General features: G+C 37.4%; 1 protein-coding gene across 1 annotated transcript; it reads left to right on the top strand.

Annotated features, from left to right (window-relative positions):
- Positions 1-21116: 21116 nt before the first annotated feature.
- Positions 21117-25165, top strand: LOC114351014 (testis-specific serine/threonine-protein kinase 3). The gene is made up of 7 exons (XM_028302050.1): positions 21117-21388; positions 21921-22090; positions 22471-22620; positions 23044-23224; positions 23758-23850; positions 24418-24594; positions 25019-25165. Exons 1-7 carry the CDS (start codon positions 21212-21214, stop codon positions 25106-25108), a joined length of 1038 nt encoding a protein of 345 aa, XP_028157851.1. The 5' UTR covers positions 21117-21211; the 3' UTR covers positions 25109-25165.
- Positions 25166-25192: the final 27 nt, after the last annotated feature.

Genomic DNA, 25192 nt, shown 5'->3' with positions numbered 1-25192 from the left:
ATCCGCTATAATTGGAGCCTTTATTACCGAGTCGAAAAAGGACGGATTCCCGGTAGTCAGTAAGATTTTTTCCTTAATTAGGTTAAGTAGTTTGCTCTTCCGTTGGCCACAAGTAATTCGGTAGGTAACGCGGCAGGCGACTCTGAAACTCGACGCCGTATCGAGAGGCTGGTGTAGGGTGGCCTTCTTTTGAAGACTTTATTATGACACGAATTAAAACAAGGCACCGACAATTAAAGTAGGTACATTATTATGCTCCAACAGTCAATAAAGCATTTTATTGACAATTTGATGTAAAATATTAAACAAAGACTAGTAGAATTTATATGGTAAGCAATATCATTTTTATCAGATGTTTGTAAATGCTCTCTTGTAGCGGTGTTTTGGGCTGACACCCGTGTAGGATTGTTGTCGACACGACAAGAACAAGAATGCTCTCTAAATTAAAAAGCCACATTGTAAAAAAACGCGTAAAGGACATTAAAGCCTTCTAGTAGTCATTTAGATGAAATACAACCTTAACAAACAATACTTAATTAATAATTGTATTCTTTTATTTGAATCGAGTTGTAGAAGTCGAGTCTAAAGCACAGAAAATAGTACATTACAAGTCTATCCCGTAAACGTCAGTTACTTGGCCACCTTACTCTTTACCGACTGAAATTAACGACATCCCCTCTTATTAACCCTTCCTCAGCTCTATTTTGGGAACTACCTCCGTATAACGGTATTACAGGCCGGCTATAGTAATTCCCTTGATTTTACAGCCGAATCACCGGGCCGTTCTCGCAGATTTAAACGGTTCGGTCTTGGCGATCGGTTAATTAGCATATTAATTTAAGTCCTTAATAAGGATCTTGACATGTTGTTGAAGGTAGATTTAATTTAGTTAAAGCCTGTAAATATTGAGGCGATGAATTCTTTCAGATTCTTTTTAAGTACCTCGTCATACATAAAGTTTGATTACTTCGAGATCTGAACGAGAAAAATTACAGCAATAAAAAATTGCGATGATACAGACCCACACAATTTTGATCGATACATTACGTTAATTATTTCTCTGTTATTCTCCAAGGTGGCTCCAAAGACAGACGCGCCGGAGAGAGGAAAAAATGCAAAATTTAATTAACAAAGTTATCTGGGAGCTAAAACACAAGTTTCCGAAGAAAAACGAGCGAACTGACACGTTAATTTGATTCTGTTGAATTACAACTGCTTGAGAGCGTGTGAAAGAGATCGTGGCGGGAATCTTAAGAGCTGGAGCAGACGTAAGTACTAAGTTCAGCTTCGGTGGTTAGAATTGGGCTTTTATTATAAAGCTTCAATCTTGATTCAAACAAAAACATAGAATCGTATTTTCGCCATTTCATTTCAACACGCATTGGAAACTGCTCACCGTTAGATGGCGTTTTACGCTGTTAACTCGCGTTGGTAAAGTTTTTGTTGTGTCACATAAGTAGCCGTGAACGATCTTTCGAAAATTTTTGAGTGAATGTTGATTTTCTTGGGGAGTTGAACAAATTGAATATGAAAACATGAGACTTGGATAATTTTTTTAAGTTTGAGCTGAAATTTTCAAGTTTTGAGAATCGCTTTACAATGTGGGTCAATGCCCGTTTTCACCATCAATCCCCAATTTTAAGTGACCTCGATGAAAACAAAATGCCTGTTATGTGTTACCATCACTTAAAAATTAGGGATTGATGGTGAAAACGGGCATTAGTCACTATATCTTATAGGTTCGATGTTGCAACAGTGTTTGAAAAAAATGTTTAGTCTGTAAGTCTGTAACACACAGTCCGTATGTATGTATAGTATATTATGTCGCAAACCCATTCATTCGGAACCGACCAATTGATCCGGCTTAAACTGAATGTATAGAGCCGACACGCGGTTTTATTGATTTAATTTATGCTCACCAAATACAAAAAGTTAATACCTAAACAATTAAACACGTAGCGGATGGAAAATAAAGAGTCAACACAATGCCAAGTGGCGGGGAATAAATATGAAATGGAAGCAATGATCGCTGTGTAAACATTTTATATCGGTACTGCGGAATTTTAATTTGAAAACGCGACGGTTGTATAGAATGTGACTTTAGTAAACAGGGTGTACCTATATGAACATACTATGCTACGAGTATGTACAGCATGTTTAAGCCTTGATTGGACGAATAAATATCGAAGTTATCTAAATATTCTGTTGTAATTTTATCTTCTATATTTCTTTTCAGACAATATTCGAACATTATGGCCTACAAAGAAAATCGGCAAGACTTGGAGCGAGATCAAACGCGAAACTCAAGACCGAACGCGATGAAGGAATTTACTGTTGTGGACGCCCTTTTCGAAGGGCTTGCTGTCAACCCATTTTTAATTGATCGTAACCTTCAAAATAAAGCTCCACACACACATTTATCTAAAGTTTAAGCAACACACGCGTCTGTTTACTGCAGATAACCGCTTGACACCCGGATTTGATTATACTCGTATTATTTAATCCCCATGGATGCTCATGAGACGTTAGCCCTTGGCTATAAAAATAAATTACAATGTTAAATTTTACACACCCCGAATGGGGGGCGATTTGTTCCGGCAAGTCGTTCCTTTTTATTAACGGTGGTGTAGGGTATCTAATAATTGAAGTAAAACATTTGAAAGTTGGTGCATACGCTTAACTTTCCCTGGGGGTAAGGAAAGCTCTTAGTAAGCGAAACGACTTGATAAGAAATAATTTTATTATAGAGTTTTCTCAATGCAGTCAGTTAAAAATATTGTAATTTTTAATATTGATTGCATCATGATTAAAGCTTTTGCAGGTTTTCTCTTACAAAAGCAGAAGCTAAACTTTTAAGACTTCAATACTCACACTGATAATAAAAAATATTTGCCTTGATTAGATTCAAGGCCTCAAAAACCAAGGCGTAAACCCATTACATACTACCGGTCACATCCACTTACAATATAGGGTTAACAAAAGAATCATGTGACCCTTAGGAATGCCGAGTTCCGCACCAAGGACCGCTGGCGTCGAATGCCATGTCCTTAACGTAGCTAACGGTGGAACAACAAGACCACAATACTTAGACCCTCAAGACGTGAGTATACCACCCTATATTCCACCATAAGACCTACAAAGAGAGCGGTGGGGGAGATCAATTTATATTGGCAAAGGCAGGTGTAAACGTAGTGTAGAATTTCACGAATAATTTCCACTTGTGACACCACTTCGCCCCCATTTGGTGGGAAAGGAGAATTTATTTCTAGAATGCAAAACATTATGAATTTTACAACGAAGTGTTCCGACTTCATTTTGTTTTAAATTGGACGCAACGTTTCATTTGTGCTTCTATTGTTCGTAAACACTGCGGAGGTAGCTCTCATTAACTCGAGGTATTAATTTGTAATTTTAGAAAGTTACAAATTGTTGGAGCATTTAAATTGTGGTGCTTATTACTCTCAGCCGTAATGGAAAGTTGTTACGGTAGACTTGTTTATCAATTTATGGCTTGGTTTTAGTCTTTCAGGAATATGTTAATAAACAAAAAGAGGAAAAATGCTAGCAGCTCTTTCAACAAAATTTTATAATTTATTAAAGCTACTTAAAACTAGATCCCATCAGTAAATCTGGACGGAAACGTTTTAAATTGTGTCGTCTACTTACTCCCTAACACCCGTATTCACAAACGATACTTGCTTAAGTGAAGCAGAAAAGCAACGCTATGCGAAGTCGAACGCACAGCGTTGAATAGAGCTCTGTGATTGGTTCATGTGTGTCACTCCGCCACTCAAGTATTGTCTATGAATAGGTTTTTGGGACCCTGTGCGTCCATGCGCATTACGAGACCTCATAGTAATTTTTGTGAATACTGGTGTAAGAAACACATGTTAGTACAATTATCAGATTGCATTTCAATACACAACATTTAACATGTTATTTAAATGTACCTACATATTTTGCATGTACTTATGTCTATTATTGTACAGTGTAAACAAGGCCTAACCACCGGTACACCGAGCGTGTCACGTCGACAGCAATTTTTGCTTTGCCATGATAAATGACGCCATGTTTCGACGTAATATGTATGAATACAAAATACATAACTCAAATATAATATTACGTTCAAAAGCGATTAAATGTAACCGTTATTAATGAGGCTGAGATCTCCACATACACGTAGATTTACACGAAATATGAAAGTACATTTTATGCCCTGTCTCAAGTTAGGGAACAAACTAGTGTCAAACTTAATGATCCGCTATAGGTGCTTGACATGACCCAATCGGACCGACAATCTAACGTGCCTGAAGAACATTAGGTATTAAATATTATGAACTTTCAGGTTGATTCAAGCACATTTTATTGCCAACCAAAGGGGAACTAGGTTTAGGACAATGCTTTTATGTCCTATCTGAAAATCGAATTCAAAAGCGACTCGAATACTCTATCGCCCGTATTCACAAACATTACTATGAGGACTCACAGTGCGCGTGGACGCACAGGGTGACACACGAACCAATCACAGAGCTCTATTCAACGATGTGCGTTCAATTTGCTGCTTCACATAAGCATCGTTTGTGAATACGGGCGTAAGTAATACACAAACAATTTTTTATGTCATATAAGTGACTCGAAGACTCTATCTCTCTTATTCACATCAAGGGACTATTCCATGGTTTCGTAAGAAATAGCAGATAGCACAAACTGTTTGATCAATTAAAAGGGCACATTAACATAATATCCTGGTGTAGAACATCAGCTCCGACAGCCATAGCGCTGAGTAATGGCGAGGAGCCATCGAGTGAGGGCCATTATGTCAAAAACAAACCGCCTCGTAGCCAATTCCCTCGTGTTGGCTGAGGGCTGCTCTTATAAATATGCAAATGGGGGTGACTTTACACACTTCGACTGTTTATGGATTTGCTGGCTTCACACGATGTGTGAGAGAGTTTACAGTTATCGATCGTTGGATTAACGGCTGAAGTTCCATAAGCTTAAGCCCATTGATGTTAAATACAATACGAATAATACGATAAACATATTCTGAGACATTAGATGATTGACATAAAAACATTAGATGATTGACATAAAATGTTATCTTTGCGAAAACTTTTATCCCATGGCAAGAACAAGAGTAGCATTCTCGCTTGACGCTTTTTTACAAATGGACACTATTTTAAAACGATAAGTAGTGCTAACCAACAGTCACTAACTTTGTATGATTTATTTTTATTGATAGATGAGTCACGTTTATTTTAACGCTCAGTTTTCCACATTCTTTAGAACCGTCAAATTGATAACTTTCAGCAGTTTCATGAAACTTGCTGGAGCAAGCAGCTATCTATTCATAAGAGGTCGAAAGGACGAACTAATTCCTACTGATTTTTAACCCATCTACCTTGTTCTTCGGCTCGAATTAACTCGTATCATGTAAATCGTCCTCGGCACGTTTAACGCCTCAATGCAATAATATTTCTATTGAAATCGTGCGCCCTTGAACTCCGCATATTATACTGTTCAAACGATCCTTCTACAACGATCTGTGGATTGGCGTCTATGTTTGACAACCGACCTAATGGGACGTAGTTATTGCCTGAGTCTCAGACCCAATCATTATAGTGGAAATATACACAGAGGGATTAGAACTTAGAAGATAACATAGAATATACGTAGTAGAGCGTTCTTCAATGAGGACCTGTATCACTACAATTTAACATCCAATGTACTACATGATGCAATGAAATAAATGAATTATGTATGAATTATTATTATCATCACAACCTGCCGAGAAAATCCATGGAAGTCCAGAATGTATCTTCTAAGAAATGGCTTAGAAGAAGAAGCATAAGTAAATTAATTTATAATTGTTGAACAAAGCGGGTTTAAAGTTGTAGTGGAAAATTATAAGGCTAATTTCTAAAAAAATAAATATTATGACTTTTCCTAGTAATTAACTTCATATGCTCTCACGCTAAGTTGCTTAAGCCACTTTAAAGCAAAAGATTTAAAGCAACTGAATATAAATCCATTGTACAAGTAAGTATTGGCATTAGGAGAGTTGTAAACAATATGGCTTTATAACCTTTGAATATTGAAACGGGGACGTCTGAAATATTACTAAATTGTTAATCGAAGTTATCTATTCGTATTGCGTTATACCCAAATCGATAAGTAGTTGTTAGCACCATTTTGTGTTTACTTGTAGAGAAATTCATCATATTTATGTGGCTTACTTAGGTCCCTTGGAGTTTTACCACTCTTGAAAATTAAAAATTGACAACCTTAACTCTTTTGTGAAAAAGCTCCCATTTATTTATTTTACAAATAAAGCTAGTGAAGCAGCACTTTTTAATGCTGTTCACCTAACAAAGGATGAAACTGGCTAGATTAACTAGAGAAACGCGACAAAGTCTGTCTGTAACCGCATTGTCTCAATACAGAAAAACGTCTATATTTTTGTTGAAACATATTTTATAGTGTTGTGCTGGTTTGAATATCGATGACATGACTATTTCATTTTTCAAAGCTACAATTTATATTACCTACTTAGGCTGAGTTGCTTTGTCCACCAAACTTTGACTGTAACTTTAACGATAACCGGTGATTTTTGTATTGGGTTTGACAGATTTTTGACGTTTGTTACAGACAAAGTAAGATGGTGCAACCCAGCCTTATAGTAGGTATAAATACTAACCTAAATCCTCACAGCACTCACAGTACAAACAGTCTATATTTTCATACAAATCTCCAACTCGTATCATCACATCGAGGGTAATACAGTTGTTTTACAAAGGACCAGCTATAAACCTGTGTCCGTGCTCTTATAAAAGATACAGCTCGCATCACGCTGTCGCCCCCACTTCTGCTAATAAAGTAGGAATCGTAAAAAACCACTACAATCATCATAACCTAGCGGCGGCCATAACGCCTTTAAAAATTAACAGCTCCTCAGTCCTCACACGTCGAGAGTTAGGCTTGGGCGACACTATGAGACTCCTTGTTTAGAGCTTAAGGCATTTCAAGCGAAATATTTCAATAAAAAATCGTTTAAGCCTGGCTTAAAAAAAATGTTCTGGTCGCTGATATTATTGACCGTTTATTACATAATTATATTTACTAACTTACCTCCTCAGAGCCTATTGTGGTGCAGGACAATGTGGTGGGCACCAGGCCGAGTGGTCATTCGCCAATGTGACGTAATATAGCGAGATATTGTTGTTAGTGGACATCTGCCAACAACATATCACTCATGACGACCACGACTCTGAGAGTGTAATCACTGAGAAGTATACTTATAACTTAGTTCCATTTTTAGTTCCAAGCTCCAAAGACCAGCTCAAACTAGTAAGTTGAAGATTTTTGCGGCCACTCTACTATACCAAAAATATCTATAGCCAGAAGACATTTCGATCAGCCTACATACAGAACCCCGCTTAAAACAGTACTGAAGTTTTTTTAATACTTAAGTACTCAAAATGGTGCACCCTTACCCTGTCATAAGCGATTTAATTAAAAATGTATCTTTGTGCATGCACCATAAAATGAGTTTTTTTGCGGAGGGGCAGTGAGCTGATTTTAGAATTGGTTTCGGTGCGGTGTGAAGTGCGCCGTGATTTTTAAGTTGCTTTGCACCTAGGGTTGCCAGGTCCAAAAACAGAAAAGCCGGACTCTGTGCTTCATTTGGCCGGACATTTTACCCTTAAAGTCGGACACACCTTTTTTCAGCTCATGAGTGGGTACTAGCTGAACATTGGATGGGATTGGGATGAACATTATTCTGTGGCTCGAGTTTCGACTGCCGCGGTAGCCACATAAAAAGCCTAACAAAAGCCGGACAGGCCGGACCAGACAATATTTGTCCGGACAAGTCCGTAAAAAGCCAAACATGTCCGGCTACAGCCGGACACCTGGCAACCCTGTTTGCACCACCATTCTTTAACAGTAACTATAGCGATAACCGGTACTTTATGTATGGAGTTTTACAGATTTTTGACGTTTGCTAAAGTTAAAGTAAGATGGTGCAACCCAGCCGTTGATGTGGAACATCGTTGAAATTGATTACAACACAGTGGCCAGTGCATACTATGAAATAATGGTTCGTTATAAATAAATGGTCTATTCAACTGATTTAGCAATGTTCATAATGAATAAATGTTGTGAAAATTGAAAATAATTCTCGGAAAAGCCGTAATATGTGTGAATTGCTATATCAGATTTTTAGTTATCAAAGCAATGTAAAATGAAACAGACTAAATCCCACCAAAAACATTCTGTAAAAAACTAGCCAAGTCTCGATGGAGCTGCTTGTTTATCTCTAAAAAGTAATGAAATCTAGACAAAGTCGTGCCAAGTCTATGGTTCCTTACTGCGATTTCTTTATTATTATAGTTAATGTTGTGTGACTTGGCCGTTGAAGGGTGACAAAACCAGGTGCACCGCTACCCATTGACGATGGAAAATGCCACTTGGAAAACGTTGATTCAACAATAACCACTCAATTGTAGGTTCAGTAAAGCTGCGTATTTATAATACTTATNTTGAAAATAACTAAAAATTGACAACCTTAACTCTTTTGTGAAAAAGCTCCCATTTATTTATTTTACAAATAAAGATAGTGAAGCAGCACTTTTTAATGCTGTTCACCTAACAAAGGATGAAACTGGCTAGATTAACTCAAGAAACGCGACAAAGTCTGTCTGTAACCGCATTGTCTCAATACAGAAAAACGTCTATATTTTTGTTGAAACATCTTTTATAGTGATGTGCTGGTTTGAATATCGATGGCATGACTATTTAATTTTTCAAAGCTACAATATATATTACCTACTTAGGCTGAGTTGCTTTGTCCACCAAACTTTGACTGTAACTTTAACGATAACCGGTGATTTTTGTATTGGGTTTGACAGATTTTTGACGTTTGTTACAGACAAAGTAAGATGGTGCAACCCAGCCTTATAGTAGGTATAAATACTACTAACCTAAATCCTCACAGCACTCACAGTTTCTCGCAGTACAAGATGTCTCTATTTTATAGAAATCTCCATAATCGTGTCATCACTATCGACATTCGCACATCGAGGGTTATACAGTTGTTTTACAAAGGACCAGCAGTAAACCTGTGTCCGTGTTCCTATAAAAGATACAGCTACACTTAATATTACCTGCTATAGTATAGATACTTGCCCTAAATTCTTACAGCACTTGAGCACTCACAGTACAAACAGTCTATATTTTCATACAAATCTCCAACTCGTATCATCACATCGAGGGTAATACAGTTGTTTTACAAAGGGCTAGCGATAATAAACCTGTTGTATCCGTACGCTTACAAAAGATACAGCTACACTTAATATTACCTGCTATAGTATAGATACTTGCCCTAAATTCTTACAGCACTTGAGCACTCACAGTACAAACAGTCTATATTTTCATACAAATCTCCAACTCGTATCATCACATCGAGGGTAATACAGTTGTTTTACAAAGGACCAGCTATAAACCTGTGTCCGTGCTCTTATAAAAGATACAGCTCGCATCACGCTGTCGCCCCCACTTCTGCTAATAAAGTAGGAATCGTAAAAAACCACTACAATCATCATAACCTAGCGGCGGCCATAACGCCTTTAAAAATTAACAGCTCCTCACCTCCTCAGTCCTCACACGTCGAGAGTTAGGCTAAGGCGACACTACGCGACTGCACGCGAGATATTTTAGTTAAAATGCTTTTAATTTTTGAAAATGAATGAATAACAAGATTTTTTTTTTATTTGGCCTTGTTAATCGATAACCTCGTACCCAGGCCGCTAGGCCGCACGGTCATTCGCCAATGCGCTGAACAGACCAAATCAAAACTGCTGTAGACTATTTCCTGCACAAGTGGCGAGAAAGTTCTGCCTACAATAACTTACAACTCATAATGACAACGATCGCTCTGACTTAGCGCTTAATGTGTAAGGACTTTAGTTCAATTTCTACGTAAAAGCCAGTTCAAACTAAGAAAACAAGCTGTAGAGGGTTGAAGATTTTTGCAACCCCTCGTTGCACTTTCCAAAAATATCTACAGGATGTTAGGTAAATGGGTATATGAGCCGACACTAGCCCATGTTAACATAGGCATATAAATGCTATGAAGTCAGAAATTTGATATATCATGATTTTATTTTTTTAATTTTCATACAAAATAAATTTTAAAAATCCGATTTGTATGAAAATTAAAATAATTCAAATGAAGATATCAATTTTCTGACTTCACCATGCCATTTATATGACCATGTTAACATGGCCTAGTGTCGGCTCATACATATACCCATTTACCTAACACCCTGTATAGCCAGAAGACATTTCGATCAACCTACATACAGAACCCAGCTTAAAACAGTACTGAAGTTTTTTTTAAATACGTTACTCAAAATGGTGCACCCTTACCCTGTCATAAGCGATTTAATTAAAAATGTATCTTTGTGCATGCACCATAAAATGAGTTTTTTCGCGAAGGGGCAGTGAGCTGTTTTTAGATTAGTAACGGTGCGGTGTGAAGTGCGCCGTGATTTTTAAGTTGTTCTGAACATCATTGAAATTGATGACACACAGTGGCCAGTGCATACTATAAAATGGTGTGGGATAGAACGTCTGAAATATTACTAAATTGTTAGTCGAAGTATTTATGAAATTTATGACACACAGTGGCCAGTGCATACTATGAAATGGTGTGGGATAGAACGTCTGAAATATTACTAAATTGTTAGTCGAAGTATTTATGAAATTTATGACACACAGTGGCCAGTGCATACTATGAAATGGTTTGATTATAAATGGTCTATTCAACTGATTTTGCAATGCTCATATGAAATGTAGTGAAAAGAGAAAATAATTCTCGGAAAAGCTGAAACATGTGTGAATTGCTGTATCGGATTTTTAGTTATCAAGCAAAGTAATGTAATGAAACAGACTAAATTCTACACATTCATATTAACCAATTTGGAATTTATATTTTGTATTTGTTTGTGTAAGTACATAATATTTTAAATTTTCTGTAGGTATCCGGCTCTGAAAGTGTAAAAAAAATTACAACTATGTTTATGTACTAATTGTCCCTGTTTTATGAAGAACTTCTATTACATGAAAGCATAATTCTTCAAACATCATAAAAGGTTGCGTACACCCACCGTAATAATTGTAGGTCCTATTTTTTCCTAACACGTTGATGCCAAAGTCCCAGTGTCACGGGGTCAATATTCCCAACATATCAAAGTACACTAATAACCAAAAAACTGGAGTAAAATAACGTAACTCCCTACGGAAAATAAACATTGTAAAAGCTATTTAGGAACTTGTTGCTAATGGCCAGTGGCACGCGGCGCTAATGCTCCCCAAAAATTATTTTTTGCAGGTGTGTCCGCGTTAAGTGTACTTTCATAGTTGTTGATGACGTTTTAATTTTTTAAACAGCGCAGTAGGCGCATTTTTGTGATTAATTTCGATATAGGATGTTAAGTTTAGGTGCGTTTACGACAGAGTATTTTGTTTTGTGTCCTCTATGTGGACGAGAGCACATTAAGGGCTATATTTCACCGGGACACCATGGCGGCGCAACCAGTCGCCGGCTACCAACAAAACGTATACAGCTCTATAGAGAGCCTACTTACTCACCTGGTGTTCGTTTGGTTGCGCAAAGTTGCATACATTTTGTTGGTAGCGGCGACTGGTTGCGCCGCTATGGTGTCCCGGTGAAATATAGCCCTAAGCCTAGGCGCAGACCACCGACTTTTAGCTGACCGATAGTTGGGCCGGAGGTAGCGGGTTCGATTCCCGCACAGTACAAACATTTGTGTGCATGAACATATTTGTTTGTATTGGACTGGGTGTTTACTATCTATAATAAGTATGTATTTACAAAAAAAAAGTATTTAAGTATGTTTATACCCGTCGTACCCATAGTACAACCTTTGCTTAGTTTGGGACTAGAAGCGCAATGTAAAATGTCCAAGGATATTCAAATCAAATCAAATCAAATATAATTTATTTGCATGAAATAGTTAATTAATAAAGTGGGTGTTATTACATTTTTAAGTTATTGTACTTATGCCTATTTAGCCTATTTATTTATTATTTTAATTTGTATAAAAAATCTGCCGATAGCAATTCGGTGTAATGCGCGCACTTTCATACATCTCCATACTGATTTACAGCCCGATCCAACTATCGGCCAACTTTTTCCTTTTTCATCCATAGGAGTTATTTTGAAACATTAATATCATATACAGGGTGGAATTTTGTAATGCCACCTGGAGGGAAAGTAGTTACTTTTATATAGAAAAAAATTCTCAAAGAAAACATTCCTTTATTTTTGACAAGAAATAGAACTGCATTCAATGATTTTCAAAAATTTGCTTGCTACACCCGGGAATCGAACCAACTAAAAATCTGTTAAAAATTACACCCTGTATTTTTATTGCATCGATCGTTAGGGTTAAGTATAAGGATGAAATCTCTCTAACAAACTTGATAAATCAAATGAAAGGAAAACCATGAAATCTTAAATTATCTTAATTATTTACAGAAAATTGTATGGTATGGAAGAGAATTATCGAAAAAATTTCGAAAATCTATGATGTAATATATAATGCAGTTTTCTTTTTTTTTTTTTTCAAAAATAAAGGAATGTTTTCTTTCAGTATTTACTATCTACAGTATTAAGAGTACTTTCCCTCCAGGTGGCATTATAATATTCCACCCTGTATAGTTTGATATGCTAATGGCTGTACGAAACTGTAGAGACTTTATTATGAACCTCCAACTATCTCACCCATTGTTCGTGTATGAACAGCGTCGTCGTCATAATAATGTCGCTTTAGCTGAAATTTCAGCAAAACAACTAAGCAAATAGAAGGCCACGTGACGGGAGCTTTCTATTAAAATTCTACAAATAACGAAGGGTCAGCGCGTGTGACAATAAGGAGTTATTCAGTAGGCTCGCTCCCCAAATACCTTAACTAAAAGTACTGGCAAAGAAAAAACTTATGTCCACAATGTCACTTTACATGAAGAGCGAACCTTATTTGCAGCCTATCCAACTGTTGTCATTTCTTTCTGTGTTGATTCTTTCTGATCTTCTCTAATGCTAATAAACAGCATTTTGATCTCAAACCTCAAGAGGATTTAAGGCACTATTTAAATCAAAGATGTAACGGCTAAATAATGTAATAATAAATAAAATAAATAAATAAATAAATCTGAAGCACTAAAGTAAGGATGAATTGGTTTCCTATTCTACTAATAATTATAAAAGCGAAAGTTTGGATGTCTGGATGGATGTATGTTTGTTACTCTTTCACGCAAAAACTACTGAACGGATTTTGATGAAACTTTACAGTAATATTTTTTATAACCCAGAATAACATTATAGGCTATAATGTTTCTTGATCTGTGACAAACTAAATTTCACAAGGGTGAAGCCGCGGGGAAAAGCTAGTAGTAGATAAATGAGGCAGTTTATTGTATCTTTCCTAAACGAGAATATTCTCACGTAATTGTACCTCTAATGATATCGAGCAATATGGTAGGTATATTTAAAATAAATAGTAATATTAAATGTAATATCTATCACCTACTAGGAGAAATGCTACTGTTATTAGTATAGTATAGGTACCTACTGATGTTATTTGCCCGACTCTACTGTGGCACCGGTGTGACTACCCCTGTCCTTTACCTGTTGGCCCGCGTTTAAAAAGGAATGTAATACAAACCCAGTTATTTTCATTATTCACTTTCGTCGCCTTACTTCATTTAAGAATTTAGAGACTAGAAAATTCAAGTTTCAAGATACTTGACTCCTTTCAAAAGGTTTACAATAAATGTATACCGATCAATTTTACTATTTCCATTCGTTTATCCCGATTTTAAATATCTTATGAGGTAAAATAAAGGCTAGGTGTTCTTTGCAACGAATGCGAACTACAAAGAACAGAATAATTGTCTATCTGAAAAACCAGTTATGATTCTAAAAACGTTAACTTACTGTTCAAAACTTTCAAAATGAATTGAACAAATTAAGTATAACACAATGAAAATCCATTTGTCGCGGTCCCAACAAAGGGGGATCCTATTAAAATTATTCCACGATTCGGAATCCATTTACCAGACTTTCCAACATGGCGAAAATTGCACTCCATCCATAGCAAATAAAAAGGCACAAAGTGTAGATGTCATTGCGACAAAGTTCCGCTTTTATATCAAATGCGACCAAGAGAATAACCATTAAGCATTTCCTCTCGGTCTGCGTGCTATAAATGAATGAAAAACTCACTTCTCCAACTTCGTAGATACAATTGATAACTTGCCCGAAGGAACTTTTTGCTACAGTCCATTATTGACGTCCGAGTGAGAGCCAGACTGGGATATCTTTAACCTCGGTTTTATGGTACGTCTTTTTGCTTTCAGAACTATCTAATAGCTTCTGAAGTTCAACAGAGATCTAAGTTTATTGTAATATACTTAGGACGATAACTGTGTTTACACAAATACCTACTTAGTACCTTCGGGATAGAGCCTAAAGAATTCGGCAAGAAAAATCTAACATAAGTTGCCCTGGGACTTTTCTCTTACCGATAACGTTCAATGTACCTAAAGCCCATATTGACCCAAAGGTCGACGGTCCAATGGTTGATGAAGACCTGAGTATCTTCTATAGGTGGCTTAATATCTGATCAAAAATGGAAAAACCATAAGTTTTAGAACGCAATCTGGCCAAAAAGAAACTTGATGAACTCTCTGGTGACAGTTAAATTTTCAGTTTCGAAAGTCAGTATTTCACTAAATAACTTTACTCACTTAATTGAATGTAAAGTAAGAATTAATGAATCTAAATCCGTAATGAAGATGAATCTTCTCCAAAGGTAAACAGCATGGGAATAGAGGTTATAAGTTATAAACCCGTTCGATCTAAACTCGACTGTTTCAATTAAAAATGAGACTGGAAGTTGCCGGTCTGCTAGTCAACTTTTATTAGTTCGCCGAGCAGAAAAAGTAATCAACCCGCGACTCGATATATCGCACCAACTTGAGAATGAGATAGCTCTTAATTGTTTGATGTGACGCTCCGAGATACGTGAGACCGTTATATCCTTATCTCAGGATGTTTTAAGTTCAGATGCAATTATCAAGTTTGTGGAACTACGAGTAGGTATGTTGTCTTCGAGAACTTTTGTGCAAGAATCAAGAACGTCTGATGAATGGAAAGAAAATAGGTAAGTAGACACCAGTAAAGAAGAAAACCAGAAGATTAGTTTATTTCAACTTAGTTAGAGTTTTTAAAATGGCGACGTCTCATCAGAGACTATAATTTAAAGTTCAATAATCTTAAGTGGTAACTACCTACTATAAAACACATCCCTAAAAATTGCGACAGTCCTTTGTCTGGCGCTGCTTGCTGTCCCATACCTACTCCTCACATATTGTCCCTTAGCTGTGGTAGAGTTAAAATTAAATAGGAAATAATAGAGCTCCTTCCTTTGCAAAAAACATGGTGACTATCGTGACACTTGCATAACCATCCCTAATTGTAAAAAAACTTGTGACTATCATGACACGTCAGCACTTTTATGTGGTTAAAATACAAATTAGAGATGTGGTAGAGGCATAATCACGTCCAATGTAACGATACGTGTGCTTAAATCATGCTAATTGACGGTACTAATGTGAAAACAGGACGACACACGGCATAAATGCAATTCTAAATACAGGGTTATGCAATTGCCATAATAAATTTGTCCATTAATTATGCATGCAACATTTGCTGGAAATGCGATGTGGGTGAGCAGCCGATACATATTGGTAAACTAATCGAAATTAAGCTGGAAGATTTGGTGGACAAATTCGAATTTAATTATTGGCGGAACGAAAAAGAAAGTGATGTTAATGATATGCGTAGATTAGTTAATAAGATTATATGCGTAGATTTAAACAGCAGATTTTTTCAAACATAATATTCGAAAACTTTCTTAATCCATACGCGTAAACACCGCGCATTCACACGTGATTTAATTTGGTAATTAAATATTGGTAATCTCAAGAAACGCAATTAGGTAGTCATATCGCAAGAAAGCAACCTCTTCTAAGTAGATATTTTTGAAAATATGAAATACAAAATTAAATATTCTAAAATAGACTTGATTTTGTGACTCGCGTGAATGTTGCTTTGATGAATTTGTCTGAAATTGAATATAGTTTGAAATATATTAAATCAGTAGATTATCAGAAATAACGATAAAGTTAGTTACATGCGAGTTACTACAATGCGCCATTGCCAATACGCTATCATGTGTTATTGCCAGATATGAAAGATTGAATGAGAATTAAAGCAATATAGAACTTAGGTTATTTGGCCACCGACCAACGTCATACAGTGCAGTTATCAGAGTGCATCATGCAAAAGCGCGAGGGCACATTAAGCTAGGCATATCTTTTGGGTTTGTAATAGGGGCGATTTTTCAATGTCAATGTTAAATTGATTTGTTGATAATGTAGGACAGTTTGATAGGGTCCTATTTACGTTATGGCTTAAGTAGTTGTGATTTTAATGAGATTGGACAGTTTTAAAAAACCAGCCAAGTGCGTGTCGGACTCACGCACATAGGGTTCCGTACCATTGATTTATTAAATTGAAATTATTATTTTTTTAATTTAAGTTATTTGTATGAAAGATTACGCGGTAATAAGCGGTTTACGATTTACGAGTTTTTAAAAATAAACTACTTACTAGATCTCGTTCAAAACAATTTTCGTTGATAGTTTTTATAGTAATGTACATCATATGTTTTTTTTAGATTTTTCATTTTCTTATTTTAGAAATTAGAGGGGGGGGGACCAACTTTTTTCCACTTTGGAAGCGTCTGTCACGCAAACTATTCGGTTTAGAAAAAAAATATTTTAGAAACCTCGATATCATTTTTAAAGACCTATCCATAGATACCCTACACGTATGTGTTTGACAAAAAAAAAATTTTGAGTTTCAGTTCTGAGTATGGGTAGCCCCCAATATTTATTATTATTTTTTTATTTTTGCATCAAAATCTTAATGCGGTTCACAGAATACATCTACTTACCAAGTTTCAACAGTATAGCTCTTATAGTTTCGGAAAAAAATGGCTGTGACATACGGACGGACAGACAGACAGACAGACATGACGAATCTATAAGGGTTCCGTTTTTTGCCATTTGGCTACGGAGCCCTAAAAACCACCAAAGCACCACAATCTAAAAATACGTTACACATAATGCACAATAAAATTAAGGACAAACACATTTTTGTGTTAAAGACCCAAGCATTTCTTGAAATAGTAATAATAAATACAATACGTAACTTGAAACGTTTCTGCTAAAACGAATTAGAGAAAAGTAGCTACTTTATAAACGCATAATTAATTTAGTCACTTAACATAAATACATGAATATAAACCAATTAAGTAAGTTGTACTTTCGAATAAGGGTCTCTATAAAAAGTACGAGTATTACGTAAAAAGTAAGCACTTAATCAATGGGCCTATTATACCTAAATATTAATCTTCAATGAAAGCTCGTATTCTTCATAACCTATTCAAACACTTGAATATTTTCTGATTTAAATACNAAACTCGATTGTTTCAATTAAAAATGAGACTGGAAGTTGCCGGTCTGCTGGTCAACTTTTATTAGTTCGCCGAGCAGAAAAAGTAATCAACCCGCGACTCGATATATCGCACCAACTTGAGAATGAGATAGCTCTTAATTGTTTGATGTGACGCTCCGAGATACGTGAGACCGTTATATCCTTATCTCAGGATGTTTTAAGTTTAGATGCAATTATCAAGTTTGTGGACAGACAACTTAATGTCTTCGAGAACTTTTGTGCAAGAATCAAGAACGTACTAAAAATACGTAAGTAGACACCAGTAAAGAAGAAAATCAGAAGATAGTTTATTTCAACTTTGTTAGAGTTTTAAAATGGCGACGTCTCATCAGAGATTATAATTTAAAGTTCAATAATCTTAAGTGGTAACTACTACGAAGACACATCCCTAAAAATTGCGACAGTCCTTCGTCCGGTCGTCGTCATCATCGTCGTCATCGTCGTTCTCACATATTGTCCCGTAGCTGTGGTAGAGTTAAAATTAAATAGGAAATAAAAGAGCTCTATAAATCCTTTGCAAAAAACATGTGACTATCATGACACTTGCATAACTATCCCTAATTGCAAAAAACATCTGACTATCATGACACGTCACACTTTTATCTGGTTAAAATACAAATTAGAGATGTGGTAGAGGCATAATCACGTCCAATGTAACGATACGTGTGCTTAAATCATGCTAATTGACGGTACTAATGTGAAAACAGGACGACACACGGCATAAATGCAATTCTAAATACAGGGTTATGCAATTGCCATAATAAATTTGTCCATTAATTATGCATGCAACATTTGCTGGAAATGCAATGCGGGTGAGCAGCCGATACATATTGGTAAACTAATCGAAATTAAGCTGGAAGATTTGGTGGACAAATTTCGAATTTAATTATTGGCGGAACGAAAAAGAATGTGATGTTTAATGCGTAGATATTAAACAGCAGATTTATTCAAATGTAACATTCGAAAACTTTCTTAATCCATGCTTATTTAACTACTATACCTACGCGTAAACACCGCGTATTCACACGTGATTCGTGATAGGTACCTGTGACAAACACAATAAGGCCAATAAGGCGGTCTTATCGCAAGGAAGCAATCTCTTCTAAGTAGATATGTTTGAAATACTTAAGTAGGATAGACTTTATTTTGTAGCTTGCTAGAATTTTACTTTGATAAATTAGTCTGAAATGGAATATCGTTTGAAACAGTTTTTGAATGCAATTTATAAAACAAGTATTATCAGAAAGAACGATAAAGTTAGTTACATTACACAATTGCCAGATATGTTATAAAGATTGAATGAAAATTAAAGCAATAATTTAGAACTTAGGTCATTTGGCCACCGACCAATGTCATACAGTGCAGTTATGCAGTTATATCAAAGAGATTGGACATGTTAAAAAAACCAACAAAGCACCAGAACAGAACTCAAAAGTACGTTACAAATAGGTAATTCAGAATAATTAAGGGCAAACACAATTGCTCGTGTTAAAGACTCAAACATTTTTTGAAATAGTAATAAATACAATACGTAACTTGAAACGTTACTGCCAAAACGAATTAGAGACTCAAAGTAGCTACTTTATAAACGCATAATTAATTTAGTCACTTAACATAAATACATGAATATAAACCAATTAAGTAAGTTGTACTTACGAATAAGGGTCTCTATAAAAAAAAGTACGAGTATTACGTAAAAAGTAAGCACTTAATCAATGGGCCTTTACCTAAATATTAATCTTCAATGAAAGCTCGTATTTTTCATAACCTATTCAAACACTTGAATATTTTCTGATTTAAATACAGGATTCAGCGACCAAAACAACCCATATAATCACTCACGCGTAATCTAAACGTAATGAAAGCTCGTAGACAAAATACGCAATTACAGCAACAAAAGACCGCAAGGAATACCTTCTAGAAAAAACGCTTTCAGAATAAAGCAAACAAAAAACGCGGCAAATGTACGAAAATAGGTCATCGAATGAAGTATTGCTCGTCCAGTGTACGTTGATCCGGGATGGTTGGAGATCAGTATGTTTTGTATAAAGTCGTACAAGTCATATTTCTGAAAATAAGCTTTTAATAACCCTCTTTCTGGCGCAGTCGGGTAAAAATCGCTATAAACCTCCCTAAGGCCTCAGCCTCGAACTTAGCGGGCAGCGGGGCGGGAGCGGCGGCGGCGCGGGCGCGGCAGGATCTTATGCGTAAAATCAAATAGACCGGTTCTCGAAAACAGCGGCGCGGCAGCGGGGCGGGAGCGGGCAACGAGCGGGCAGGCGGCGCTTGAGCGAGCAACGAGCGGGCAGCGCACTCCTTCTTTTACCCACAATAAATCGAGCGTTAGGAATAAATTTGAATCGAAATAAAATTGTCGCCGCGTTGTTCAGACGTTTCGTTGCGAATAAAAACAAATATCTCGACAACACAACCCCGAACACAACACTTCGCCGCTAAAGCGCCGCGCGAGCTGCCCGCTTGTTTCGAGAACGGGTCTGCGTTGCCCGCCCCGCTCCCGCGCCGCCGCCGCTTCCGCCCCGCTGCCCGCTAAACTCGAGGCTGAGCCCTAACCCTACCACTGCTTTGGGACAATAGATAGGCCAGTGCTGAGAAGAAGCAGCGCAAGAAACTCAGTTACCATTGGCAGTATCATTTTAAAAGGTTTCTATCAAACGCATTCCAAACATTATTATTTTTCATCAATTTTATTATACCAGCCCTTTTTCATTGAGGTACTCATCAGTTTGTGCCTTGAATTGGTGATAAGTAACTCTACAATAGTTTATCAATGCATTTTCCCATAAATGAATGACCAATCTTAAGCATTCCGCAACAGCCAGCCTTGTATGTAAGTTATGTTAAATCACTATTTCCCGTAAATTGCTCTACATTTTCGCGAACATTGGGATGTGGTATCCAGAGGGCTCCAGGATTTCTGGTGATGCGCTGGGTGGTCGCAGCAGCCCTCGCGACACGATTCGCACGACCAGCCACTGGTGCAATCGCGGCAATTGTTTTCTTTGTGATGGAACGACGGACGAGCGCCCCGGGTTTTAACGCGAAATTCCGTCAGTAACACTCGGCTCTCAAAAATGCACTTCACCTTATTCGATATTCAGGCTGTGTTATTCAATCGATGCTCTTGCTAGTTAGGAATACTATGTCTAGCAATTACAGCTCTACAAAATGAACCCAGAAAAGTATTAGCTGATAATTTCGTTCTTAAGAGCAAAGAAATTAACTAATAGGTTCTCTTTTATTTAAACCTCATTCGTACACATACAAAAACTTAAAGTAGGTTCAATAGTTAAAACCATTAATACTCTATGGTCAAAAAAGACTGGCAATAAAAAAATGAAAATCCAGCGCCTTTTTCAAATGACGTTCGCGTCAATCACGAAAATAATCAATTTGACAAAATGACAGCATGAATAAAATCATACAAAATTAATGAAAAAAATACAGCTATGTCGCAATATAAGTTAATATTATAATGTGACATTTACTGCAGCAATTTTTAAATAATATAAATATTTCTGTGATATGCCGGGGCCGGATGTGAGGGCCAATGACAATGTTCTCGGCGAGATGTCGACGGAGCCCACGGCAGCCGTGCACAGCGGCGTTGAGGCCAAGGCTGAGAGGAAGCTCACGGTGTTAGAGACCCATGGCTATGTTCTCGGTAGGACCATCGGATCTGGCTCCTATGCCACCGTCAAGGTATGGGGTACTTCTTAGTGGACAAGATGTGCTGTCAACAAAGACTTCAAAGTACTGCTAGACTTTTAGAATAGTGTCACAGCGTGGACGTGCGCGATTACTTCAAATAATTTCAAATCAAAACAAAATGACGTATTCGTGCAGTGTTACTTTGTCGTACCTACTTACAATGTCGCTCGCAAATGACTCCAATAGCACAGTATTTGAAAATGTCTAAAATTTTTGAACAATTAGTAACTACCTACATTAGGTTTTGCATTATCTCACATGTAAAACTTTTTATTACACACCTCTTTTTAAAAAAGGAGGACAATATTTTACGCTATTCACAGAAGAGGCGAGTTCAGAAGATTTTTATGGAACTCCTCGCTGAATGGTAACTAACTGCCTAAAGCTACATTACCACTACCCATGGAAGCGTCGAAATGTTCCTTTAGGCCGCTTTTGATGCGATTACGTCTCTTTACGGAAAAAAAATCAGTCTTCGTTATCTTAACCAACGTTTAACTATGTTTTTATTTAAAAAATGCAGGTGGCCACCAGTGACCGCCACAACTGCCAAGTGGCGATCAAAATCATAAGCAAGTTCCAAGCGCCCGGCGACTACCTGAAGAAGTTCTTGCCAAGAGAAATCGAAGTTGTAAAAGGACTGAAACATGAAAATTTAATAAGATTTCTTCAAGCCATCGAAACCACGCATAGGTGCTGTGACATTTTTGCATTAATCTGAATTCTTCGATACATTATAATATGAGCTAGTCTGGCTTTTTGCTAACCATACAAAACTGATATTAAGAAAGAAATATTTAAATTGGAGCGGCACAATTTTGGCAGTTTAATCGCTAGGAAGGGATCTCTTCCAGAAAACCCAAGGAAAGGACAGCTATTAAAAGACATTCTAAAGTGGCTACCAATCACCACCACCACTATTACGCATGTTGTTGCTATTCTAGTATGGTATAGATTTCTTGTCTTCAAATTCTGTTTTGCGATATCAAACACTTAAAGCAGAATATTGAGAATAAGCAACCGATATAATCAAAGATGACAAGCTAAAACAATCCTTCCCCCCATATTAACAGAGTGTACATCGTAATGGAGTACGCCGAGAACGGCAGCCTCCTGGACATAATCCGCAAGGATCAACACATCGATGAGATGCGCGGGCGCCGCTGGTTCAAGCAACTCGTCGAGGCCGTCGACTACTGCCACGAGAGAGGCGTTGTCCATCGGTAATGACTCTACCAAATAATGACCCTAATGACGTGGTCGGCCGAAATTACAGGCATTATAGCATCTAAGTTGGTACCTATTTAGCGTTTTTGTTCCGACAAACGTCAGCGAGACTTCACAGATGTGAACCTATACACTCTGTTACGTCACATGTCGCATCTGCCTTACCGTCTCACTATGACTTAGAGCTTACTCGTGCTTTTATAGTTGCTTACAGAATAATAACATGATTCTGTCTTTATTTTCTAAATCATCTTCCTTTAGAATCTTTAGATATAATGAAAATTGAGGTCATGGCATGAATCAAATTTATCACTTCATACGCTTAATTTCCAAAATCCTCCTTGCTGGACACTGTAGTAAGATACCAGTAGCAAGGACCAGAAACAGTAATTGATAACTTAACCATTTCTGCCATCCAGAGACATAAAATGCGAAAACCTGCTCATGGACCACGGCTTAAACATTAAACTGTCTGACTTCGGCTTCGCAAGGGGCCACATGAAGCCCAAAAACGGGGTGTTTGCTCTGAGCGAAACGTTCTGCGGGAGCTACGCGTACGCGTCCCCCGAGATCCTGAAGGGAGTCCCGTACCGGCCGCAGGTAATGTATTGAAAACCCTAAAGAGGCTGACAAGGGGACTGATGCCCGTTTTCACTATCAATCGATAATTTTAAATGACCCCTATGACAACAAAATTCCTGTTATGTGTTACCTTAGGTCACTTAAAAATTAGGGATTGATGGTGAAAACGGGCATAAGTTCCGCTGCTTCTTTTTTTTTTCTTTTTCTTTTATCCACAACGAGGAAGCTCTAGGCCTGCATCTCAGCTAACTAAAGTGATGATTAGGCCAAAAGTGGAAGCGAGCTTCATTGAAATCCTTACTACAAACGAACTGCTGCCTATGTTATCTCCAACTGCCGGGACACAACAATACTGTTAACATTGTTGTTGTGGCGGATGTTTGTAGCCGTCCTCAGGTAAGAAGTCCGCATGACTTGAATATAAACCCTACCACCAACTAACCGAGTCTTACCATTACTCAGACCACGGAAACATTCTTCTTAGTAGGTACTCGCCCATTTATTGTCCCTTTGGTTAATTTGCAAAAAAATCATGACTTTTCTGAATTTAGGACTCTGACATCTGGAGCATGGGTGTGGTGCTCTACGCGATCGTGTACGGGCGGCTACCGTTCGACGATACCAACTATACACAGCTGTTGAAGGTAAAGACATCTTGTAAATGGTATTGGGTATATTAAGAGTAGGCGCACACCGTTGATTTTTCGTCGGCTGATAGTTTAGTCGGGCAGTTGATCAGTATGGGCATGTAGGTATGGGAGTGCGCACACTACGCCGATTCAATTTGGCCGATTCTTCATACAAATTCAAATCGGGCACAACAGTATCGGCCAACTAAAAATCAACGGTGTGCGCATACTCTAAATAAGACAGAGAAACTGAGATCCTGGCCGCCACTTTTTCTCAGCACCAGTTATATCTCGAAGTGACGATAAGACTATATTTGGGTTGGTTAAGATCCGAACTTCATCAAAGTGTAGATGTGAAGAGATGTCCGAAGCAGATCAAGCAGAGACAAAACGAGATGTTTACTTGCAGCTAGGGTGTATCCACCGAGGCTGTGTGGGGATGCATAGAGCTGCTTTAAAAGATCTACCTAATTTGTTTGTCAAAACGTAAATTATGACGTCATCAACCAAATTTACTTCACTTCTCAACTCCTGACTCTCCAATTCACCCATCCTATATTTACGAGACACTTGTATTCACAGCAAGTGCAAAACAAAGTGTCGTTCCCGCGCGAGCCGAAGGTCACGGCGGAATGCCGCAAGCTGATCACAAAGATCCTGTCGCCACTCAAGGTGCGCGTGAAGATCCCGCAGATCCTCGCCGACCCCTGGCTCAACCCAAACCAGCCCCCGAAAGACGAAGAAGTGGACACAGCCCAGGTATTGAAAAAGTAAAGCAAGTCTTTACTTAGGTATTTCGTCAGGGAATATGCCTTATATTATGTAGTTCTAACCACACATGAGGCTACGTAGAGCATAGCCTAAAATCAATTGGAGGGGTCATTGCTTCACTCTAGCTTCAATCTGGCACAGTAATACTATCATAAGTATTACCGTGAATCTGGCTTCCTAAGCCTTGCGATTTCAAAATAAAGTCTACCTACACTTCCGGTATTAAGTATTTCTATTTTCGCGTCACATCTGACTGTACACTTTTGTTGGAAAATAGCGCCTATTTATCATTTACTATGACAAATAGTGTTTATCTTTACGAGCCACTGTCAAAATAGGGTACTTCAATATAAATAAGTAAAGTTCAGCAAGTACCTATATGGTAACTAAACCTGAATTCTCCTCATTTCAGGAAAGCGGACAAATCAGTAAAGATGAAATTAAAAGTGTGAACATTGGAACGGTGACATTCGACAGAAAACAACTGGAAGAAGTGAAGTAACCAATTTAATATTATCATTATAAAAAACATAACATAGCTCAAAATCAATAAAATAATCCAAACCAATAAGCGTATCATTTATTT

This window comes from Ostrinia furnacalis, unplaced genomic scaffold (assembly GCF_004193835.3).
Source record: "Ostrinia furnacalis isolate ACB-3 unplaced genomic scaffold, ASM419383v2 OfSCF1066, whole genome shotgun sequence".
Taxonomy (NCBI): domain Eukaryota; kingdom Metazoa; phylum Arthropoda; class Insecta; order Lepidoptera; family Crambidae; genus Ostrinia; species Ostrinia furnacalis.
Note: the sequence above shows the minus strand (reverse complement) of the source record. Positions and strands in the feature narration are given on the sequence as shown.

Coding starts and splice junctions, on each gene's coding strand:
- LOC114351014 (XM_028302050.1), top strand. CDS start 21,212: ATGCCGGGGCCGGATGTGAGGGCCAATGACAATGTTCTCGGCGAGATG. Junction 21,389..21,920: donor GCTCCTATGCCACCGTCAAG/GTATGGGGTACT, acceptor TAAAAAATGCAG/GTGGCCACCAGTGACCGCCA. Junction 24,595..25,018: donor AAGAAGTGGACACAGCCCAG/GTATTGAAAAAG, acceptor TCCTCATTTCAG/GAAAGCGGACAAATCAGTAA.